This window comes from Gobius niger, assembly GCF_951799975.1.
Source record: "Gobius niger genome assembly, chromosome: 3".
Lineage (NCBI taxonomy): Eukaryota > Metazoa > Chordata > Actinopteri > Gobiiformes > Gobiidae > Gobius > Gobius niger.
In genome coordinates this window covers 31,710,232-31,732,607 of record NC_136854.1, presented here as the reverse complement: position 1 = coordinate 31,732,607, position 22,376 = coordinate 31,710,232, and the positions used below count along the sequence as shown (strand labels likewise).

Here is a 22,376-nt window from a genome sequence, read left to right as displayed (position 1 = left end):
TAAGGTCACAGCCATAGACTTCGATGGACTAAGTGGTGGTTTCCCCCACAGCATTCAGCGCAGGCTAAATTAAGCTTGTTCATGCTAGCAATTTGAATGGGTTTAGGAGCTAGCCCTTATATTTAGAAGAGACCAAAATAAAAATAGCGAGGAAAAAAACAATAGGACGATGCTGCGCGTGTTAAAGTGAAGGTAAGAATGACCTGGGTTCAATAATGAACCAGTTTCGATGGAAAATCCATGAGAGCTAGGAACTTGCGGAGCCTGTCCCCATTTCCTATTAGGCTTCAGTAGCTAATGCCGATGCTACATCCATGTCTTTTACAGTCTATGGCCACAGCTGCAAGTTAGGAATGAGTTTTGACCACAACTAAGTGTTTACACAGGTACAATGGCCTTCAATTTGCTAAATCAGTAGTAAGAAGTAAAATGTCTAAAGTATATTCCAGTGTTTTGATGTGTTCTTGGTACTTGGGCTTCATTTGTTTACACTGAGAAACAAATTAATACAACCACCTGCCATTTAAAACTTTATTTGATTTAATAAGAGACAACTTACAGTGTTGCATTAGTGTCGCATAAACATTTGGTCTTTCCCAAGTTTAGACCTGGATTACAGTCAGTTTAGAATCGGCAGTGGCTCAGAGGGAAGAGCCACTGCCGGAGGTTCGCCACATCGAATCCTGCTGATGCCTGTTGTTGTGTCCTTGGGGCAAGACACTGCCCAACACACTCACTCCGCCGTCAGAGGGAGATGGCACAGATTGGCAGCCTCACTCCCCTCAGTCTGTGGCGACAATTGTGGCTTAACAATAAATGCGTTGAGAAACATGTCAGGCTTGTAAAGTGCAATACAAGTGTAAGCCATTATTACTGTTATTAAAGTCATGTTTTAGTTCAATTAAATGTCTGAGCCCAGTTTTAGACCAGGTTTTAGCCCAACTTTGGTTTTGGTCTTGTCCTGTTAGAACTTTGCACCATTTTGTGTGACAATATTAAGAACCACTAATGTATTCAAAACTTCAGCGATACACCCGAACATGTCAACGACCCCTCCTTTTTTCCCCCACCACCATTTACATCTGAAACTCTCACACTGAAGGCCATTTCCTTTTTATCATTTTCCCTTTGAGCTATCACATCCATTTATCTGCAGCGAGTCCTTTAAAATGCGGAAGACGTCTTCTGAGTGAATTCTCGGAGCCTTCTTAGTTGAATTTATGCTGCAGCTTTGTTGATTAACAAGGGGAAGTGCTTCGTTCATGCCAAATCGAATGCACGATCGAACTCATAGTGTAGTATTAAATGTACGTATAAATAAAGTACAATGGTCTGAATAAATCGCAATCAAATTGAAACCTCATCGTGTAGTTCTATCCAAACCCTTCCGCTTCAATTGGTTTTCATTACCCATCGCATAGAGAGGTTTCAAACTCTTCTTCTTTGATCTTTATTGCTCCCGTTAAAAACCTCCATGAATCTGCCCTCTCTAAGCCCTCACAGTGAAACATATCTCTTTATATCTCTCCTTTAATCACCAGAGAACAGCAGGGGGCAGGATCGAGATTCACAGTCGGCGTTTTGACCCTGTGACCGCTCTAACGCCAGCTTTTGTGAATCTCCTTACGCTAAGCCCTCCTTAATTTTTGCAAAAAAGATTTAGGGCCTTTACATCACATCGGGCCTTGCGCATTATCTGCACCGTACTCATGAACATTATGGAGTGCACTGGGCTTGACCTTCCGCAAAAGCATTAATACCTCTGCTATCTAATGTTATTAATGTTTTCAAATGTATGCGCTGCTTAGTTTCTCATGTGGCATAAAATCTCCCAGAATACACGGATATCAGTACGTAGTAGAGCTGCACAATTTTGGGATACTAGAAAATCTGAGCAGTGCACATTGTAACATTTGAGAAAAGATGGAATGATCAGCTGTAAAAGTACAAAGTCATTGTCAAGGCTTTATTGTCAGATTTGGGTTGACCACGAGGGGCTTGGGTGGAGGGCAGGGAAGGGAGAGAGTTCAGTTTCCTGTCTCCGCCGTCTCCAAGGCACCCACCCTGCAGCAGTGTTAATTTTGACAACATATTTTAATTTAGTTTTATTCTTAGTCTTTCGACGACTTTGATCTTAGTCAAGATTTTGTCAAATAACCACGGCACGGTAGTAGCGGCTAGAGCTCATGCTTCACAGTTAGAAGGTCCTGGGTTCGACTCCCACCTTGACGGGGCCTTTCTGTGCGGAGTTTGCATGTTCTCCCCATGTCTGCGTAGGTTTCCTCTGGGTGCTCCGGTGTCCCCTCCCACTAAAACGTGTACAATAGGTTCCCCTCTGGGGCCAGGACTCCCCTGTACAAGAGATTCCTGGACTTTCCTGGTTAAATAAATAAAGGTCATATAAAATAAAATAAATATTCAATTTTAGTCTAGTTTTAGTAAGTTCTAAAATTGCATGTTAACTAGATATAAGACGAATTTAGCCGACTTTGCATTTATAATTTTTATTATAATCATATTTAATCAAGGTCCTCTGCTTCATGGAGCTTCTCCCACATGAACAAAGGTCAGAGCTGTTCCTTAGGCAAGAAGTTTTACAATTTAAATGATACGAGGCTCTTTCTTTTTTTCTTTTTTTTTTCTTTCTTCTTCGTACTTTATTTTGTCAATTTTGAAAGATGCAATTTCAGACTGTTTATATTTTAGTCAACAAAATCAACACTGCCCTGAAGAGACCCTAACCCTGAGTGGAGGGGTGAGGGCCACGAAAACACCACAAAAACGCGTTACACTGGCCTATAGGCTGTAAACTCCAGTTGACAAGCTTTTGATTTGGGTAAAACTGAACAGGAGAGAATGCACTCGGTTGAGACATCTTCCTTAAGAGGTTACAGTCCGTTTTCACAACACACACAATAACAATAGAGCACTATGACACGGCAGGAAACGATTTACCTCCAACCTGGCAGCACATCAGCCACTAGATTAGCCCTTTTTATAGGGAAACCAAATGATCACCACGGCCACCAGATGCATGGGTTTGTAGTGCCATCTCAGTGATGTCACCAAACCAAATCAATGGTCTTGCTGCAGTTGTAGAGAGACAGATGGAGGAGATTTGTAGTTGAAAAGATAACACTATGAAAACCTTACATTTTGCGCACAATGCTGTTTACAGTTAGCAAACGTAACTATCTGAGAACTTTTCTTTCTTTTTTTATTGTCGTAAGGATAATAGGATAATATGATTTCCAATTAAATTAAACAAATGTGTTCCTGCTCTTGCTTTATGTCGGCGCCAGAGCTAATGCTAAATTTGACAAATGACATCAGACTCGCTTTATTTAAGAAACCGCAGCTGCAAAGCCAAAGGTTGAGACGCTAACGACTCCTCCGTATCCTGTTTTCGGCTTATTAAAATTGGTGGCACCTTTTCTTGCATAAATCTCCATAGAGAGCGGAGTGGACCTTCTGATATAGCGTGTGGAGGACAAGTTGCATTAAACCTTAGCTTAAAGACGCGCAGATGCTAATTAGCTCCTTCATTAGCTTTAGCCCGGACCTCGTTAGCCGCCACTCGCTTCTCTGGGACGCTCTTTATCGCAGTCATTAAAAATCATTGGGCGACTCAGTGCGTTTTGATCAAACATGAAGATTTTTCCTCATGCACTTCAGCGAGAATCATTTAATCATCTAATGGCATTTTGTAATAGACAGAGATGGATAGAAGAGGAACTGCGTAGAGTGTGGCTGAAGTAGGAGTAGTTGTTATCACAGGTGGTTGTAGTAATGATGGGAAATGTAGTACCTGGTGAAGGCGGCCAGATCATGTTAGTGTTGATTTCGTCGAGTAATATTTTGTCATGACTTTAGGCAAAGTGATATTTTTGCTGACTAAAATGAGACTGAAACTAAATTAAAAGTTGTTTATAAGACTGAGACTATGACTAAAATTTTTTCATCAACTAAAATAAGACGAAATAAAAATGAAGAAGAGAAGAGACTAAAATGATCAACCTTTTTACCCCAAGCCTTATCCGAGTGCATTTTTCCAGTTCAGCTTTACCCAAATCTACAAAACACATCTAAACAGATCACTTTACTCACGTCTCTTTTAAAAAACAATGTTTTTTTTTAATTACTTTTTTAAATGCGTTTCTGTTGCATTTTTGTCACTTTTCTGTTGCTCGTTTATGGCTTTTTTAATCACTTTGTCACTTTTTATGTCACTTTGTCACTGTTTTGTCATGTTTTTGTCACTCTTTTGTTGCATTTTCACCCTCGTTTTTGTCTAATTTTTGACACTTTTTTGGTCACTTTTTTGCCTCTTTCAAGATGCTTTTCGATTTGGGTAAAGCCAAACTGGAGAAAATGTGCTCAGTTTAGTTAAGAGGGTAAAACATCCAATGCCAGTTTGAAAGAGCCTCATATCATTTAAATTCACGGCCGAAGGAACAGATCTGTGGTTTGTTCAGCAGAGGATCTTCATTTAACATGATTATAATAAACATTATGCTGTAAAGTTGACTAAATTTACATGCAATTTTAGTCAACTAAAACTAGACTCAAATTCAAGAGAAATATTTGACTGAATCTTGACATCTTGCCTGTGCTCTTAATGGTTTATAAATGGTATTACAAGTTAAACGATACTATACATTTGCATAAGCTGCATATGAGGTGCTGAGATTGTGGAAGTAGGAGACTTGAAAACTGGATTTAGCCATAGGATCTGGCAACCAATAGTGTGGGGCCTATTCTGCTTTATGCTTGGATAATGAGGTCCACAGCTAAAAGGAAAAATGTAAACATCAATAGCTTCTACATCATGTTATTGTTATTACCAAAACCACTATTTACACTCTAACCTTGTGCTGTAAGATGGATTGGAGCAAGATTTGAATTTTAAGTCTCACCTTGAAAGGCTGATTCGTTTTGGCTCCAATCCTCCGGTGGATCTGATCAATCGCGTGGCAGCGTTTCCATGAGTGGGCGGGTATTATATTTGCCGACACCCACAAACATTTTATCAATACTCGCTCGGTAAGCACTCGCTTGCAGACAGACTTGCAAACAATCAAAATATTGTTAAAACCTTCAGCTTTCATTGCCTTAGTGTTTAATTGTCTAGCTACAATTTGAGACTCAGCTGTGATTGGCTAAAACAAGGTGCGCCTGAACCAATCAGCAGCACATATCCCAATAAAAGCCGTCCTCCACACAATTTAAGCTGGAGCCTAATTTTATCTGCACTGAAATATCAATTTGACTTTTCCCTCTACACATATTTTGGTTCCATGTATAATTGCTCATAAAAGCAGAACAACTACATGTACACACTTGCTAATGCTCTCAACCACAACACTAATATTACATCTTTTTGGTCGTCTTGTCTTCTTTACATTTAATATTTTCCCTTTTGAACTTCCCAATGAACGTTTTCCAAACTATAGCACAATCCCGTCACAGTTTTTGTTGCGTTATTGCTGTGATCTTTGGCCCTCACATCGAGCACACGTGACAGTCAAACGTACACGTGATCCGCCGCCTCCGGATTTGCCCTGACGGTGTAAAGCAGTGTTTTTTCCCCGCTCTATTTTATCATCACCTCGTGTTTTCTTTTGGTCCGATTAAACAACAAAGAGCCTTGAAGATTAGCGGGCCCTGCTCTGTATATAGGGCCGCAGCGTCGGTAAGAGGGTCGAAAGGTCAACTGCACTTTAGGGATTACACCAGTAAAACACACACAGCGCCATTAATTTAAATACGCCATACTCTCGCATTCTCTGAGGACTTTAAGGCAGGGAGTGAGTGGGTTATATGTTCTCAATTGCAAAGTGAAAGAGGATGTCATGGCGTCATTAGGACTAAATAGAGACTTTCTGAATCAAGGTTAAGAGTCGACATAGGAGTCTTTCAGCTTAAGCTTAATGGAAAGAATCATTTTAATAAATATTTGATGATTACTATGTCTACTACAACTCCTAATTCTCCCCATCCCATATTACCCATACTCCCATATTAGTTTTATATACGCACTCAGGGCTGTGGCCACCAGCTGCTTTCACTTTCCAATATAAAATGGGAATACAAAAGTGAAAAGTCATTTAATGTTTGTTATCTCAACTTCTGTCAATATGAGATTGAAATAGAAAAATGAAATAACAATAAAACACGGCTTAGGATTAAATTAATTACATTTATTGTTGCAATAGATTCATCTATAGCCTACTGTAGTAGTTATTGATACAACAATTTAGTGCCACTGCCACCTATAATGTATTTAAATAACCAGGACTTAACCAGTGCAACAGAGAATCGGCCAAAATGCATCTTAAATCATGCTGACCAGTAGCTTTCTCCGAACGTGCACCAAAGTGTTGGAGGCAGTGATGTAGTGTACGTGATATACAGATATAGGCCATATATCCACTCGAAAGCCAGCAGGAATACCGTATGCCCATTACAAACTGAGCAAAGATGCCTGTCAATCAATTTATTTTTGCGTTTTGTGTCCGATAGAGGCCTGAACAAACTTCACAACACACAGTATGTCCTCTCCTAAACACGATTGAAGCGACAGGCATCTCATCTTTCTCTGTCTCTGAGTCAACACTGACAGGCCGCACATTGTCAGCAGTGGGTTAAACAGGACAAATCAGGAGCAAAGACCATATACCAAGGAACAATGTCTCAATGTTTTGAATATTATTGTAACAACAAATTAAGACAGCTTTGCGTAGCTTTGTTTTCACTCATAAACAAAGCTGAAGTCCACATGGCTAATTTGCATAAACCCGACAGTCTTCACTGTGCCGTTAATTAACTAAACTTCCCTCTCTCTCACCTCATGTCCAACATGAAATAAACTTCTACCAGGTCTAAAGCTCATAATATACTATGCTGTAATATACTCTATAAAAAGATCCTGCCAAATATGACTTTTGTTTCTTTTCGTTGAAACAATATGTGGAGATGAGCATTTATAACACTTAACACTTAACACTGACGATACTAATCTAAAACACATCTCTCCAAAAACATACAAAGCTACAATTTTTATTCTATTTTTATTTTGTTTCTTTTAGATGGCGTCCTGGACCTCTCCACTAAGAAGAACCAAAGCACTGGGAGCATCCGGTCCCTCTCTGGGGTCAGCCCTGCGACAGTGCTCAAGGGGTAAGAAACTACACAAAGGTTTACCTCGAAACTCTGGGCCTCGGGTAAAATAACATCTCAGCGGGCCCTAATAACATATTCTCTGTGTGGGTTTACGCAGAACAGAAACTTTCTAATCGCCCCTCTCTGCCCTGAATAAACAATGCTCTTCTGCACCCTCTGGTCTGAGGATAATACAAAACACAATAACTTCGACCATCCATCCAGGGAGCCGTCTGTCATTATGTATTTCATCAAGTTACTTTTATGATCATGATTTCCAGTGATAATAACAATTTTCCTATCAATTGCCCATATTATGTAAAGAGTGCTTTCTCCTCCATACAGCTTCTATTTCCCCATAAAACCCTGAAATAGGCTTTATGCTCGCGAGCGTCACGTGACGATTGAATCCTCAAGAGGCGCCGCTCTTCCTCTCTCGTTATTTCTCATGAGTTGGTCACTGCGTCTTGTCCAAATAAATAAATAGCTCAAGATTACATGGCAGGCAGTGAGTTACTGATGGACAATCACTGGGATCTTTTAAAAACATCACGTCGGATACTAGAGGAAACTTCCGTCTTTATCAAGGCAGATGTTTTGGTTCTGAAGCTAATCATTAACACTAAATAAAAATGAAAATAGCACCGAGGTATTTGCTTATAAATTCATCGGCCTGACTTTAGTAGAAATACTTTTTAGTTGTTTCATTTTTGTGTTGTTGTTGAGATAAAAAACTCCTCTTTAATGAACACAAACGTGTCATCCAGTCAAGTATTTACATCCATCGTTATGTGTCTGTCCATCAGTAACTCACTGTCCGTAATGTTTTCTTGAACTATTTGTTGATTTGTGCAAGACATCGCTAAACGCCAATGGAGAAATACCAAGAGAAGAAGAACACCGGCCTCCAGGGAATTCACTTGGAAGTGGCATGTCACTGCCTTGCATAGAGCCCATTCTTCAAGGCACTGGATATGCTAGAATCTCATGTAAAATTCTACTGCTGTCGGATCCAAGTCACATCTTCTCCATGATTCAGTTTATCGACAACACTGCGCCTCAGCTGCTGTAAACTTCAGTGCGAATCACAGTCACTCCTGGGATCCAAATTAAAATTCACTTTACTATTAAACCTACACATAGCCTTATATAAAGTGCCTCAATCATTAAGTTGTAAGAAAATCGATAATGAAGACTTGACATAACGTCCATCAATATTCTATCGGCTCTACTTCCTATGGGGTTCGCAGATCTAAAATAGCTTGGTTTTCTCAGCGCTGAAGACCAATATCAAATGCCCTACACCCGGTGACTCCCTGCACCCTCAATCCCTTGCCGGTGCATCTCCTTGCCTCCTTCCTTCCCTCCTCTCCTCGTCGATGAATCCTTGCTGAAAGTTAGTGCGTTTTGATTGACCGGTGTCAGCGGGTCAGCTCGAGTTTTATTTATTTACGTATACGTTGCAGTAAGTTCGATCGTGCGGCTACAGTATGTCCAGGAGCGACGGCCAACTCCTCCCTTTGCTCTCAAACAGATGACTTACATGATCAATGCACGGATAGGGTACGAGTAGAGGATTGGCCAGCAGGGTCAGCGGTCAATAAAACTTCATCAGAAACATCTGCTTTTCACAGTTTCGTCACTTCTCGCAGAGCAGTTTAACGAGCGTTGTAGCCGTAAAATTATCCACGGTTTGAAGTCAAAATAGTTTTAAACGTCCTTCAAGTCGTCCCAATGAAACATGATGCTGTCATTTTAAAATATTGATTTATTTGCTAGAGATCTGCCCTTCCTGGAACTGCCACTTTAACGTGGTGGAGGGGTTTGAGCGCCAGAATGGAGCTCTGTTGTCGGGGGCTTCGTGACCCTGGTGGGGTCTCCCATGGCGAACAGGTCCTAGGTGAGGGATCAGACAAAGAGCGGTTCAGAAGAGAGATCAACAGGCCCGGTTAGAATCATCGTGAGGCCGTCCTTCTGTGGACCCACCCAAAGCGATTTACGACCCAGCAACGGAAAAGTTGAAGAAAATGGATGGATGGATGGACGGACGGACAGATAGATGGACGGACGGACAGATTAGTGGATGGACGGATGGATGGACGGACGGATGGATGGACGGATGGACGGACAGATGGATGGATGGACGGATGGATGGACGGACGGATGGATGGACGGATGGACGGACAGATGGATGGATGGACGGATGGATGGATAGACGGACAGATAGATGAATGGATGGATGGATGGATTGATGGATGAATGGATGGATAGATGGATGGATGGATGGATGGACGGACAGACGGACAGATGTAAAACGCTTTGCCTGATAAAGGTAGAAAAGTGCTGTATAAGTTGAGTCCATTTACCATTCATCAGAAACTTACAAGAAGAGAGCATTGCTTTGAGAGAAAACGGCGGAAGCATTATGTCACATGAAAACCTCCTATTAGGGCGCAGTCTTCATATTTTTGAAGACGCAGTATGATTCAGCCTCACTTTCTTCTCAGAATCCTTAAGTGCTCCTTCTGACCTAAAAAAAAAGGCACCACCTGATCTGGGGTTGCTGCAGTTGGTCAGGTTTAAGTTCAGCAACACTTTGTGCCCAAAGAATGAGATCAACTGACGACCTGAACATCCTGACTAACCAGGTTATTCCATCCATGGATTTCTTCTTCCCTGATGGTACGGGCATATTCCAAATCTCACATTGTGAAATAGAGAATCAGGGAGTAAGAGACCTTATTTTCACACAAGGATTGGTCACCACAGAGTCCAGACCATAATCCCATTGAGAATATTTGGGATGTGCTGGAGAAGACTTTGTTTTGTTCGGGCAGTGTGGCTTTAACAACAGATTGTAATAAACGATTCCTTTAGCTGCTCTTTCAATTATAATATATAGGTCCATAACAATGTTTTGCTGCCTACATAATTATTTTTTTGAACAAAGCACTAGCCACTATTTCTGAATCAATACCCAGATTTTTTCACTCCAAACCTCTGGCTGCGCTCCCTTCTCGAGTCTCGTATTGATGAAGCCGCGGCAGCCGGATCAGTTATTGACGCCGTGTTCTCTGCCTCCCGGTCATGCTTGCGTCTTCAGACTTTCATCCTGCGTCAGACGGGGATCATCACGCGGTCCGCCATTTTATAAAAGCATCACTATGTATTTCAAATCTGGAGGTCAAGGGGTAGAGACGGAGATGCGGCGTTGGACGAGGAACCCCCCCCCCCCCAAAAACAAACAAACAAACGTCTCAAATCCGGAGAGACGGGAGCTGCAGCTTTGAAATGTATATTCGATCTTTTGAAATGTCCTGTTGGAGCTGCAGGTTGGAATAAACACTCCAGAGGGAGGGCTTGTTGGAGATGGAGATGTGCACAGGAGGACAGGGTTTGGGCCTGTACCGAGAGGGGGGATGTTTGGGCAGGATGAGGTGAGAGATGCAGGGACCAGAGGGGATTAATGAATGTAGTGCAAGAGGACATGAAGATGGTTGCTGAGAGAGAAGAGGCTGCAGATGGGAAGGTTCAGAATTTGACATGCCATTATTTAGACCGTGTTCAACACAATTGTACTTGTAGCTCATTTATCAAGCATTTGCTCTTCTGCAAAACAAGTAGCGCGATCAAAAGTGGATCAACGGCATAACCCTTCACGAATATTTGTAGTCACATCAGGCATATCAGATTTGTGGTCATAAAACCTTTAACCTCTTCGTCGTTTTCTCCAGTTCAGCTTTACCCAAATCCAAAAGCTTCTCGACTGGAGCTTACAGCAGATAGGCCAGAGTGACGCCTCATTTGAAAGCTAAGGTTCACAAAACTGATTGCAACTTCTTTTGTTGCGTTGGCGCTGATTTTTTTGTCGCTCATGTTTTTGTTTCTTTTTTTGTCACTTTTCTGTTGCTTTTTGGCTGCGTTTTCATCCTTATCCTTATCCTTTATGTCACTACATTGATGATTTTTTTTTCAAGAAGCTTTTAGATTTGGGTAAAGCCAAACTGGAGAAAATGTGCTTGGTTCAGGTGGGGGTTAAGAGGTTTATACAGGCAAAATCTACAGCGTTAGTACAGTATTATATTTATCAATAGCCCTGCATAAGGAAGTCAGTTAAAGGCCCCATATCTGTTTTATTCTAATTCAGTAAAACATTTGTGAAAAAAGACCTATGAAATTTTTATCAAACAAGAAAGGAAAGTTGTTGTTAACTTTCTCAACAGTGTTGCTCCTTGAAGTTGTGAGACATGCTTTTAAACTCAACCCTGTGAAGAATTGAGGTGTTCGCAATGTGTTCGTGAAGTTAGGAATGAGTTTGGACCACAATCATAATCAGTGTTAATTTTGACAACATACAGTATTTTAATTTAGTTTTAGTCTTTTGACAATTTAATTTTAGTAGAGATTTAGTCAAAAAGTTCTTTTTAATTTTAGTCTAGTTTTCGTCGACTAAAATTGCATGTCAATTTAAGAGGAATTTAGTCAACTTTGCATTAATAATATTTATTATAATCATATTTAATCAAGGTCCTCTGCTTCATGGAGCTTCTCCCACATGAACAAAGCTCAGATCTGTTCCTTTGCCAGTGAATTTAAATGATATGAGGCTCTTTCAGACTGTCAGTGGAAGTTTTGGATGATATTAGTCTCCTTTTTCTTTATATTTAGTCATATTTACAAAAATATCTTGACATTTTAGTCATAGTTTTAGTCTAATGAAAACCTTTGAATTTAGTTTTAGTTCAGTTTTAGTCTGCAAAAATATCACTTTGACTAAAATTAACGACATTAACACTGATCATAATAATATGAATGAGCTCATTCTTTCATTGTGAACAAAGAAATCAGTCGGGACTACTTCGAGGTAGTTTTTGTTTGTTATGGAAAAAAATAAATGTAGGTCCTTGTTTGGGTTAGGTAATTAGGTAATTGCAACTTGTCTGTTAAACATTGCAATTACAGGTTTTAACAATAAGATTCAGTTCACTGTACACATTTAAAGGTGTCCTGGAGCACTTACATTAGAGAGAGCAAAGAAATATGAACTGCTCAACTAGTTTAACCACATCCTTGCAGGACATGTCTGTCAAGGTCTAAACTGCAGGGTTAGCGGGTTTAATACACAATAGGACCCCATGGAGGCAAGCAATTTATTGACTGTGCTATATAAATAAAGCTGACATTGATTGTAGTGTACTTTGTATCCAAAAATCATTACAGTGTTCACACTTTGCAAAATTCGTCCATGAAGTAGCAATTTTGTTTCAATTGCAATCAGTTCCGCAACTTTATTTTAGGACCTCGCTGGAGCCGAGTGCAAAATACCATAAAAACGCCCAGCCTCTCAGTGTGGAATTATAGTTATTCAACCTCTCACTCTCTCTGCTGTGTCGGCCCCTTCTGAGATTAGCCGCTGTGGCGTTTATAAAAATCCTTGTACAGCCCAGACCCGGCTCCTGTTTGGGGACCAGCCCTCGCCCCCTCCCCCTCTTTGCTTAATATTGTATGAGTGGATCATTAGAGACGCCCAGGGCCCCACAGACCCTCAGGCGGCGGCCCCTACCCGTCCTGCGGGGCACGAAGTCAGGCGTGGATTCTGAATTTAGCCCCGAGTGTTTGCGGAGGTGAGACACAGGTAACAGAAAGCCACAAAGACGAGGCCAGGCTCCAGCCGGAACAATAGCTTCAACACGGCCGTTTTTCTTTGTTCAATTGAAGCCTTTTCTGCCTGAGGCTGGTTAACCTTATAGGGTTACCCTTATCATTACCCTTATCATTGCAAATTACAAAAATATTCTATAATTCCAATGATGGAAAGTCCCTTAAATTGTGTCCGTTACAGGAAACAGCAGAAACAACAACAGGAGGGTTGTGGCCCAAATGCTGTCCTTTAGTCCTTGGGCAAGACATTTCATCGTCATAGTCCATGATAAAAATACAGTAAAAAACAAACTAACTAACAAAAGAATTAGAGAACAGAACACAAAATAATAAAACATGAAATATCTACCTCTCACACCATAAAAACAATATTGGCTGGCGCATGATACATCACCACGCCATTATCTTGTCCAAGACCGTTGTCTTGTTTTCGTCAGTTATGGCTTTGTCATGCTGTGGTCTTCATACCCTGGCGCCAGATCTCTCGATGCCTTTCGAACTGCTTCAATTTGTTAATTTTTTCCACTACTAAATGCCGTTTAGCCTGGATGTTGAGCGCCTTTCTCGTCCTCTTGTCCCATTTACCTTCCCGAGTATTGTAACTTTCTCGAGTCTGTTATAGAGCATTGTATGTGGAGAGTATCAAAATCCAAGAGTACCTCGATTAGCCGATTGTCAGCATTTCCAACCTATATCCTGACTCAAGAATTGGATCCCCCGGTGCTACTTTGCGGTCGTGCACATCTCCCGACAGTCGCCCGTTGGCTTTGAAGGACGGATGAATTTCTTACACCTTTTTATTTACCTCTTCAGAAACAATTGATAGATCCCAGCCTTTACTTCCCTTTAAAACCCCTCTGCGGGCTATTGTCTGCTGGGTGTCCCCCCCACCCCCGACGCTCTCTCTCACATAACATAACCCGGCACTGATCCATTCGTTAGCCCGCCTCTCTTCTCGTTAACCCTATATTGTTTTTCCTGAAGCCTCTGACCGCCCACTGGGATAATCTGTCTTCGAACCCCCAGCCGTGGACTCCCCACCTTGAAAAAAGGGGAAAAAAAGTCTCCCTCTCTCTCCACCTCCAGCGTGTCATGTGCTGAGTTGACAAGCTATTTTCTGTCATTAAAGTGAGCGCTCTCTAAAAGCTGCCGTTGCTATAGTTACTCGGGGCTATAGGCTCAGGGCGGCACTCTGAAGTGTATAGGCATTTCGCATATATTTGTCTGAGCAGGAGACGCCGTTTATCTGAGTACGAGAAAGAAAGGAAATGAGGCCCGTTCTTAGGTGGTTTGTGGTGCCAATTCTCAAACGGTGGTAAATTGGTAAAGGCTTCTACATCGAAAACACAATAAATACGTCGTGTAGTTTATTTCTCAATTGATAAGACACTGTTCCTGACACGCATTTCATTAAACACCGCTCTCTGTTTTCTTTATTACAATCTAGGGCTGCACAATATAGCAATATTGGATAATAGCAATAATTACGTTGTTGTAATATTTCACAAAACCATTTCAGCATTTAGTTAAGCAACATCGAGACTTTACAGTAAATCCAGACGATGGCGATGTTTTGTGCAGCCCTTTTAGGATCTGGCTCACAAAGTGCTGTGTTCTCGACATAAAAACTTGATATAAGACTCCTAGTGAGATTGAATTGTCAAATAGAGACATGTTAACCTGTTTTGCATTATGTATGTGTGCTGTGAATAGACACAGACGGCCACACGTCATACAAGGGGGCGTGGCCTAGCCCCGGGGGAAGGGACTATGTTTGGGTTATTTTCTCCGTTCTCCCACAGACTAAATATATTTATCAAACGCTAATAAAGTGAAGTGAAAATCAGATCCACGTGGATGTTTTTTCACCGCAAATTGTCCAATAGAAGCGAAAACGACACTCATAGCTAGTGTTAGTATACGTAGCATGAAGCTAATGTTCGCATTATGGCTAAAATTGTCCATTAATGATTTATGTCTCTGTTTATTTATTTGGTAGAAAATATATATTCATGATTCAACATTTGTTATAGTAGTTATGGAGTATTTGGAGAAAGTTTAGTTTTTCCCCCTCTGGACGCTTCAACTTGACCACATAGGCGTTTCTAGAGATCTCGTCTGTATCACGTGTTCATGGAAAGAAAATTCTCCCAAGGCTCTGACAAAGAGAGAGGAGAGTTTAGTTTTTGAAAATGTGTCCAGCCAGTTGTTGCTTTGTTTTGTCAACATTTAGCATCCTATTAAATAAGGAACATCTGTATTCTATTCAAGTATTGATACTGGACTAGCTGGGTTTCTATTTTCTTAGTGGTTGGAGCGTTCATCCATGAATCCCAAGGTTCTGTCTTGTTCTGTCTTTGGGCAAGACACTTAATCGACCTGCCATAACTATACAAACTTTTAATCCACGTTTAGAAGTAATCTTAATGGCAATTGCCCTGATTTTTCATCAGTGGCGACCCAAGCATACCCTACAGCCCACTGCATTCACAAAGAGTTTTTTATCAATGATGTTTTCACCTGTTTGTACAAAATAAAATAGAGCACTCTCTAAAATGTCACTGAGCTATCACTAACACGCGAGCCTTTGAGAGTGGAGATGTTTACGCGTTGTAGCCGTGTCCCTGTCCTTCGGCTGTGCGTCAATTATTGATCGTCCTCCAGTTCACTGTTTACCTCCCACTTACTCCGGCTTTACCAGACAAATAAAGTATTGAAGAGTTGCAGATGTTTCCGCGAACGCGACTGCCGCACACTGCTTCAGTCCAATCGTCTCTCGGCTAGTAAGCTGAGATCATTATTTAATTGGTAGCGTTCACGATTTAGAATTTGATGATGTCATAATGTCAGATGGAGGGCAGGGCCAATACAACTCTATGGGAGAAAAGCAGTTTTTGTAAGAAATCTCCAAAACGAAAATTGACAAATGTTTTTCCTCTTCAGTATTTGTGATATTATTTTTATGTCTGTAAGTCCTTTCTAATGGACAACATCACGGTCATGTTTTCGCATATTGTCGCCACTTTTTGACGTTTTTCGGAGAAAATAATTGGACATTAGTTCATTTGTGCTGACAGAGGAGATAATGAACTTTGTGACAGTTTTTGTTTCATTTGGATTCCTCCAGTAATGACTGAGATATGAGCCAAAAAACAAAGACATAAAAATATGCATTTTGTCAGTTACCACAGTTACCATAGTTACCGTCAGTTGTCTTCCACCTCAATTTTAAAGTATTCACCTTATTCCGCCCCGCCCACTTTTGCCACTTTTTGCGTTGTCTCGGCACCTCGTTGTCCAGACACTTCCGGTCGAGCGCGAAGCCCGTTCATTTTAACGGAGAACGAGGGAAAATATTCTCTGCTCAAATCTAATGTTTAGTCGATGGATTTGTGTAAAGTGTTCAATGTTCATTTGCACCGACATGTCAACACTGCACCGTTTCTCTGTGCGGCCTGAAAACGGCTTTGTTTTCGTGTAGTGGCTGATTTTATGTGGACTTCTCCAGTCCCATGTTAACACATAGGAGGAATAGGTGAATAGGCTCTTTAGAATGTTTTTTTTAAATACTTTATTGTGTCATGAGTTTCATGTTACCATTACATTGCAGATGCATAGAATGATGTCACGTGAACGCTACCTATTCCCATGCTTTGATGTGATTCCCAATCTTAACTTTTTTATGAATAAAAACAACAATAAACCAGAGGGCGAGAGGGGACAAGGACAAGATGGAGCTTAGTGTCCGGGATGACTTGAGAGAATACGAGGGGACTATGGAGTTGGCTATGATGGTGGAGTTGGCAGTTTTGGATATGGAGAGAGCTTTATCGCGATAACTGTTATGATCTAATGGCTAAGTATCACCAAACCACTAGTCAACGCAATGAGTTTTATAAAGTGCCATCCCCACAAATGCACCGCTTTCTCGTCACTCATCAGAACGAGCCTTGCAGATGCGCCGAATCTTCCTTGTGCTTCCATACCTCGTCAGTCCGAAAACATTTTCCGCCTAACCTAAGAGAAAGCATGTATTTTGAAGAACCTCATCATGACCAGAGAGCCACAAGAATGATGGACTTACTGTAAAAATGCCCTTTTCTTCTTTAATTTTCTTAAATCAGTTCAAACCCACTGCCACACGCCCACAGACGCACACGGGTTTAAGCTGTTCTTTAATGCAGAAATACTCCTTGAACTCTAACGTCATGCCAATAAAACATTTCTTAAATATTTCATCCGACAGTGCCGTGGGCTATCTCTGCACGAGCACATTTGTATTACAATGAGAAGCACCAAAGCAACAGTCGTGAGCGTTATAGTCATTTACAATTGATCGAGGCTGTTTCTCACAAGGTCAGTTTGATGTCGCTGGTGAGGTTAGCGGGAAGTCAAGGCTCCACTTTTGTATTCAGCCCATAATGGGGAACAAAGCCTATAACCAGTAAGTCAACACGGGCTGTGGCCAATGTGAACGGGCCAGATCGTGCATTACATTATTGACTTTTAAATGCCGGTGTATGCAATGAAAGGGTATTGCTGTTATAATTAAGACTTTCTATGGTAATGCAAAGACATGAAACAAAAAAAAAACAAAGGAGTCAATGTCAAGTGGGAAGTAGATATTTACCCGCCTGCCCCTCGTCATTTTCTCCACACAAAGCCGCTTCTTCCTATTCCGTCTTTCACGGGGTGCATGTTAAGTCTCGGTTGGTGATTGGGATGGAGAAATCGGCTCACCGTTCCCAAAAAAGAAGTGGTATAGATACAGACGGCATCTCTGGAAGAAGCCCAAATATGGTCATGTTCGCCAGAGGGGGAAAACAAAGGAGGGAAAACTTTCACCCATTTCTTACTTTTAAGAAATGCTGAATTATTAATATGTTTTTTTTTACTAAATAAAGATACAGAGACGTGGAGAGAAGCAAAGTGGTTCAACAACCCATAAATACTGAAAAAAACGGACAATGCTAATCAGGAAGCCAACGTTAGCTTCATGCTAAATATGCTAACGTTAGCAACTGGTGCCGTTTTTCCGCATATGATGAATAATTTACTGTGAAAACAAAAACAAATCCATATTTACCCGATTTTGGCTTGACTATATTTGTCTGTCATGAATATGTTTATAGTCTGCCAAAAACAGCTATCAAGAGTGGAAAATGTGTGATTCCATGAGAGGGTTTCTTCCCCCTCGGCTTAACAACCACCCAGCGCGACATTAGAGAGAATAAACATTGCGTCAATTATAACAATGCGATATAGAAAAGCCCATTTCCGTGGCCTTTGACGATTTTGGTACTTTCTGAAAACAGACAACAAAAAATAGAGAGCTACCAATAGGATACAAGAAACGTCCGGACAATTAATCGCTGGTGACATTTCAACACAAAGAAAGAAATTACATTTGTCTCTTTATCCCCCCCCCAAATGTTAGCAGATTGTGTTGAACATCTTCATAATGCAGTAATTTTGTATACAAAGAGACCATTTCAGAGTAGTTATGACTATGAGAGATTTAGGTTTCAACTTTTGTGTTTTAGCTCATATAAAAAAAGTCCAAATGCACCAAAATCTGCTTTGATAATTTATAGTGTGTATAGTAGATCCAGAAATATAGAAATAATTTGTATTCAATAATGGCAGATAGATGCTTATAATTGTAAGAGGAACAACGTTGCTGTGCCAAGAAACTAACTTGATTTATCATGCTCATGTAGAAATGTGGAAAGCCGCTAGGAGCTTGTTGAAAAGGGCTTGAGAGCTACTTGTTGCCCACAGGCTGCAGATTGGTATAGATTGGAGGCCTGCCCTCTATAAAAAAAGACTTGCCATGATTGCGGAAAAGATCCCGCAAAAACAGGCGATTTCCACAAACTAACATAACATTTATTTCTTCCAGACGTTCCCTGAAAGTGGATGACATGGAGGACGAGGACGGGCTGCTGCCGCGGAGCCTGATCGACCACTACGTCCAGAACAACAGCAACAACCACCACAACTCGTTCAAGCCTCCGCCGCTCGCCCGCTCGCTGCGCATCAGGGAAGAGCTGCTCAGTCAGAAGCATTGCCTCCTCAACCAGCCCTCCGCGCTCTCTCTCTCCAGCCTCGAAACCGCCGCACTGCTCAATCACACCAACCAGGCTTCCTCTCTGCTGGGCGCGAAGGGCGGCTCCGCGGCCTCGTACTGGAGTAGCAAGGCCCATTTGGAGAGCCTGATGAAGCTGAAGCAAGCCAGTAGCGTTCTGAGTCTCAGCGACCTCAAGGATTTGCCCAGCTTCTTGGAAAACCATCATCACCACCAACAGAACCAGAACCACCACCACAGCCACCACCACCAGGGGGCGTACTACAAGAGCGCGCTCCACTCGCACCACCACAATCAGCTGCCCAAAAGCCATCACGGGGGAGAGAGCAAGCGCGAGCAAGGCCACTCCCCGCCGGTCGACCTGAAGATACCGCAGGTCCGTGGCATGGATCTGTCCTGGGAAAACCACGCTTCCGAGCTGTACGGGTACGGCGCGCTGGGAGTGGGAGGCGCGGGGGGCCACGGAGACAATTCTCTGAGTCGAAAACTGCGCGCCATCCTGCCCAAGCAGAACCGCCGCAGCCTGGGGAGCCTCCTGGATGGCGCGGCCGACTACTGGACCGCCGAACTGGATCACAACGCGTCCGGGCCGGCCTACTCGACGTCCGACGTGGAGGGGGACCCGAACTCGAAGCAGCCGCGGAAGAAGCGCGGCAGGTATCGCCAGTACAACAGCGAGATCCTGGAGGAGGCGATCGCCGTGGTGATGAACGGCAAGATGAGCGTGTCCAAGGCCCAGAACATGTACGGCATCCCGCACAGCACCCTGGAGTACAAGGTGAAGGAGCGCATGGGGACGCTCAAGAACCCCCCAAAGAAGAAGCTGAAGCTGATGATGAAGATGGAGGGGGGAGGCGACGGGTTCGTGAACCCCGAATCGGAGAACACCCCGCTGTCCACGCCTCGCGAGGAAGTGCCCCCATCGATGGCCGCCGTCGAGGACAGTGTGAAGGTGGAGATCGAAGACAATTTCAAACCAATCGATTAAAAAAAAAAAAGAAAAAACTTTAAACACGTGTAAACCTCAGTCTGAAATAATTTTAAAGTGGATGGGGCTTTATTTGTGCCAATTTCCTTTGCAGTATCTGGGTGAGCACAAATGCAGGGACTATTGAAAAAAAAAAAATTAAAGGAGGAGGAGGTTTCAAATCTAACACACGGGAGACCATTTTTAAGCGTGGCGACCCGGTGAAGAGACGCCACATTTTGAGCTTTTGTTTGGCTTCGCTTTGAAAGGGCCGAACAAAACGAGGCTAAAGACATGGGTTACATGACAATTAATGAGAAATCTTTAAGCATGCTGATAATCCCCCTTTGCCCAAAAGCCGACCCCTTCTTAAAGAACTTGATACACTTGAACTGATGCTGCTTATAAAGAGCAGTTTGGGCAGTGGACCAATCCAATTTTAAGGGGGGGGAATTTGGGATCTCGATTTAAGAGAAAAACCTCCTCTAATTCCCCTTAAATCTTTCCTCCGCTCTCTTTATTGGGGAGCCGACAGGTAATTGGTAAGTGAACAACTTCTCCTATATTTAAAATGTTCGGACCACAATTTTTCTCGCCAGGGTTGTGACTGAGAAACCCACCTTCTATTACCAGGTAGCCATGATGCTTTAATTGCAAAGCTTTTCTGTTCCTCCTTAAAGATATTCTGCTAATCTTTGTGTGGACGAAAGCAACATTGACCCGTCCTCTTTTTTTTTTTTTTTTTGCGAATGAGAAACGTCACACATTCAGGGATGCATGTATGTGAGTTTCGTATAGATACTACTGACTACTTCTCGTTTATTTCTCTACAATTTAGACTCTTTTTCTTTCCTTCTTGAACTACTACTACTACAGTTTGTTTTGGATTTGTTTTGCTTTCTTTTGCACTACACTTTGGGTCTCGCGGACCAGGTTACCTCGGCATCGTTGCCCTTTCGCATCATGCACTTATATTGGTCTGACTCCGAAGCCCTATAGTCACTACACTGCAACGGGTTTGAGGGTGCACACTTCCTCGTTCGCCGATTCCCACTTGGACGCTCTTTTCGCCAAGGGATCATTTGGGGAGCGGTCCAACTGTGAATCGGCTTGGCTTTGAGGGTCACCTACTGTGCTCTTTGTCATCCCTCTTCTCACGGAAGCCATACTTTTACAAACCATTGTCATCAAAAACCACATGCCTCTTGGTAGAAAACAAATTTATGCATCTGTATCGATCCTGTCCATGGCTTTTCCGATAGGTTAAATGCATTGACATTATCAGCAATCATGTTATATTTATTCTGGACCATGTTTTGTAGATTTTGAATGATTAGATCATGAATTACGAGAGGTGAGCAACTTGAAACAAAACAAAAAATCCTCCATTGGCCACCAAAATATACCCAAATTAATATGTAGTCAAAACAAGTCTTTGCATCAATAAGGAAGCCAAAAATACTTGAAACTTGCTGCATTAAACAGCTATAATACCAACATCCGCACTATCTGTGCCACAAAGACGCAGTAAGAAATGACACGCACACAAAAACAGCATAGTGGGTGACCTTTTAAGGTGGAATGCTACCTCAGACCTTCATCTTGGTCTCACGGCTGATCCTCGAATGCGGAGCCGCCTTTAGTTCGCTGCGTGGGATGTATTCAAGCCTTCTGGGATCAGACTGTGAAACTCTGCTGCTATCAGTCGAACATTAGGTCCTAGCACAGCTTCAGCTAGCCCTAAAACTAACAAGATTTATATCTTTAGCTAATGGCAACACACTGCAGATGATTTGTTTTTCTCTCCTCTAATCAAGTTAAGGTGGTTTTATAACTTCTTCTCCCTCAAAGACAGTCACTAAAAGGCAGTTTACAAGAATCTGTTTATTCAGAGCAAGCCAGTCTCCCAAAATGTGCACTTCTCAATGTTACATTTCCACTTTTGTGGATGCTAACGTTTCTACTATAAACGTCTTTATAAAAGTCAAATCTTAGACAACACAAAAGTCAGTGCAGCGGGCGGGATCTCTCCCCATTAGATTTTTTGCGCTCTTAAACCAACCATGCAAAACAATAACATTTTGTGACAAACATGTTTTTAAATTTGTACCCCCGGCTGATCAAATACTGGATATTGATCATTTTGTGAGACTGGGTTGCCAACAGTTTGGGTACAGTGTTGGGAGGGAGGGTTAGTTAGAAGTGGGGGATAGGCAGATTAATATATTATAAATTATTAAGACTGAAGATGTACAAGCCAATCCGTTGGTTTTCTCCTCACTTAAACTCAGGGTCAAAACTGAGACACTGGCTGACACAGGAGGACCGTACAGTCCTCACTCTAGGACGAACAGCAGCACTAAATACAAAAATCTCCAGAAAACTCAACACAATTCAAGCAAATGGCGCTAAACGTTGACAATAGCACTTTGCAGAATAAGAGTTTGTGGTTGTGCAGGTAGTGTAGCTCCATGTCATAAAGAAGCAAAGCTTTAGTTG

The 22,376-nt window shown here is 42.0% G+C and overlaps 1 protein-coding gene across 1 annotated transcript in view; it reads left to right on the top strand.

Moving 5' to 3' along the window:
- The window catches only part of lcor (ligand dependent nuclear receptor corepressor), a 111,751-nt gene extending 89,805 nt beyond the window's left edge, over positions 1-21,946 (top strand). The window contains exons 6-7 of the mRNA XM_079553381.1: positions 7,089-7,179; positions 18,725-21,946. Coding sequence (XP_079409507.1) covers positions 7,089-7,179; positions 18,725-19,898 — 1,265 coding nt within the window. The 3' untranslated portion in view covers positions 19,899-21,946. The remainder of the gene's footprint in view (positions 1-7,088; positions 7,180-18,724) is intronic.
- Positions 21,947-22,376: the final 430 nt, after the last annotated feature.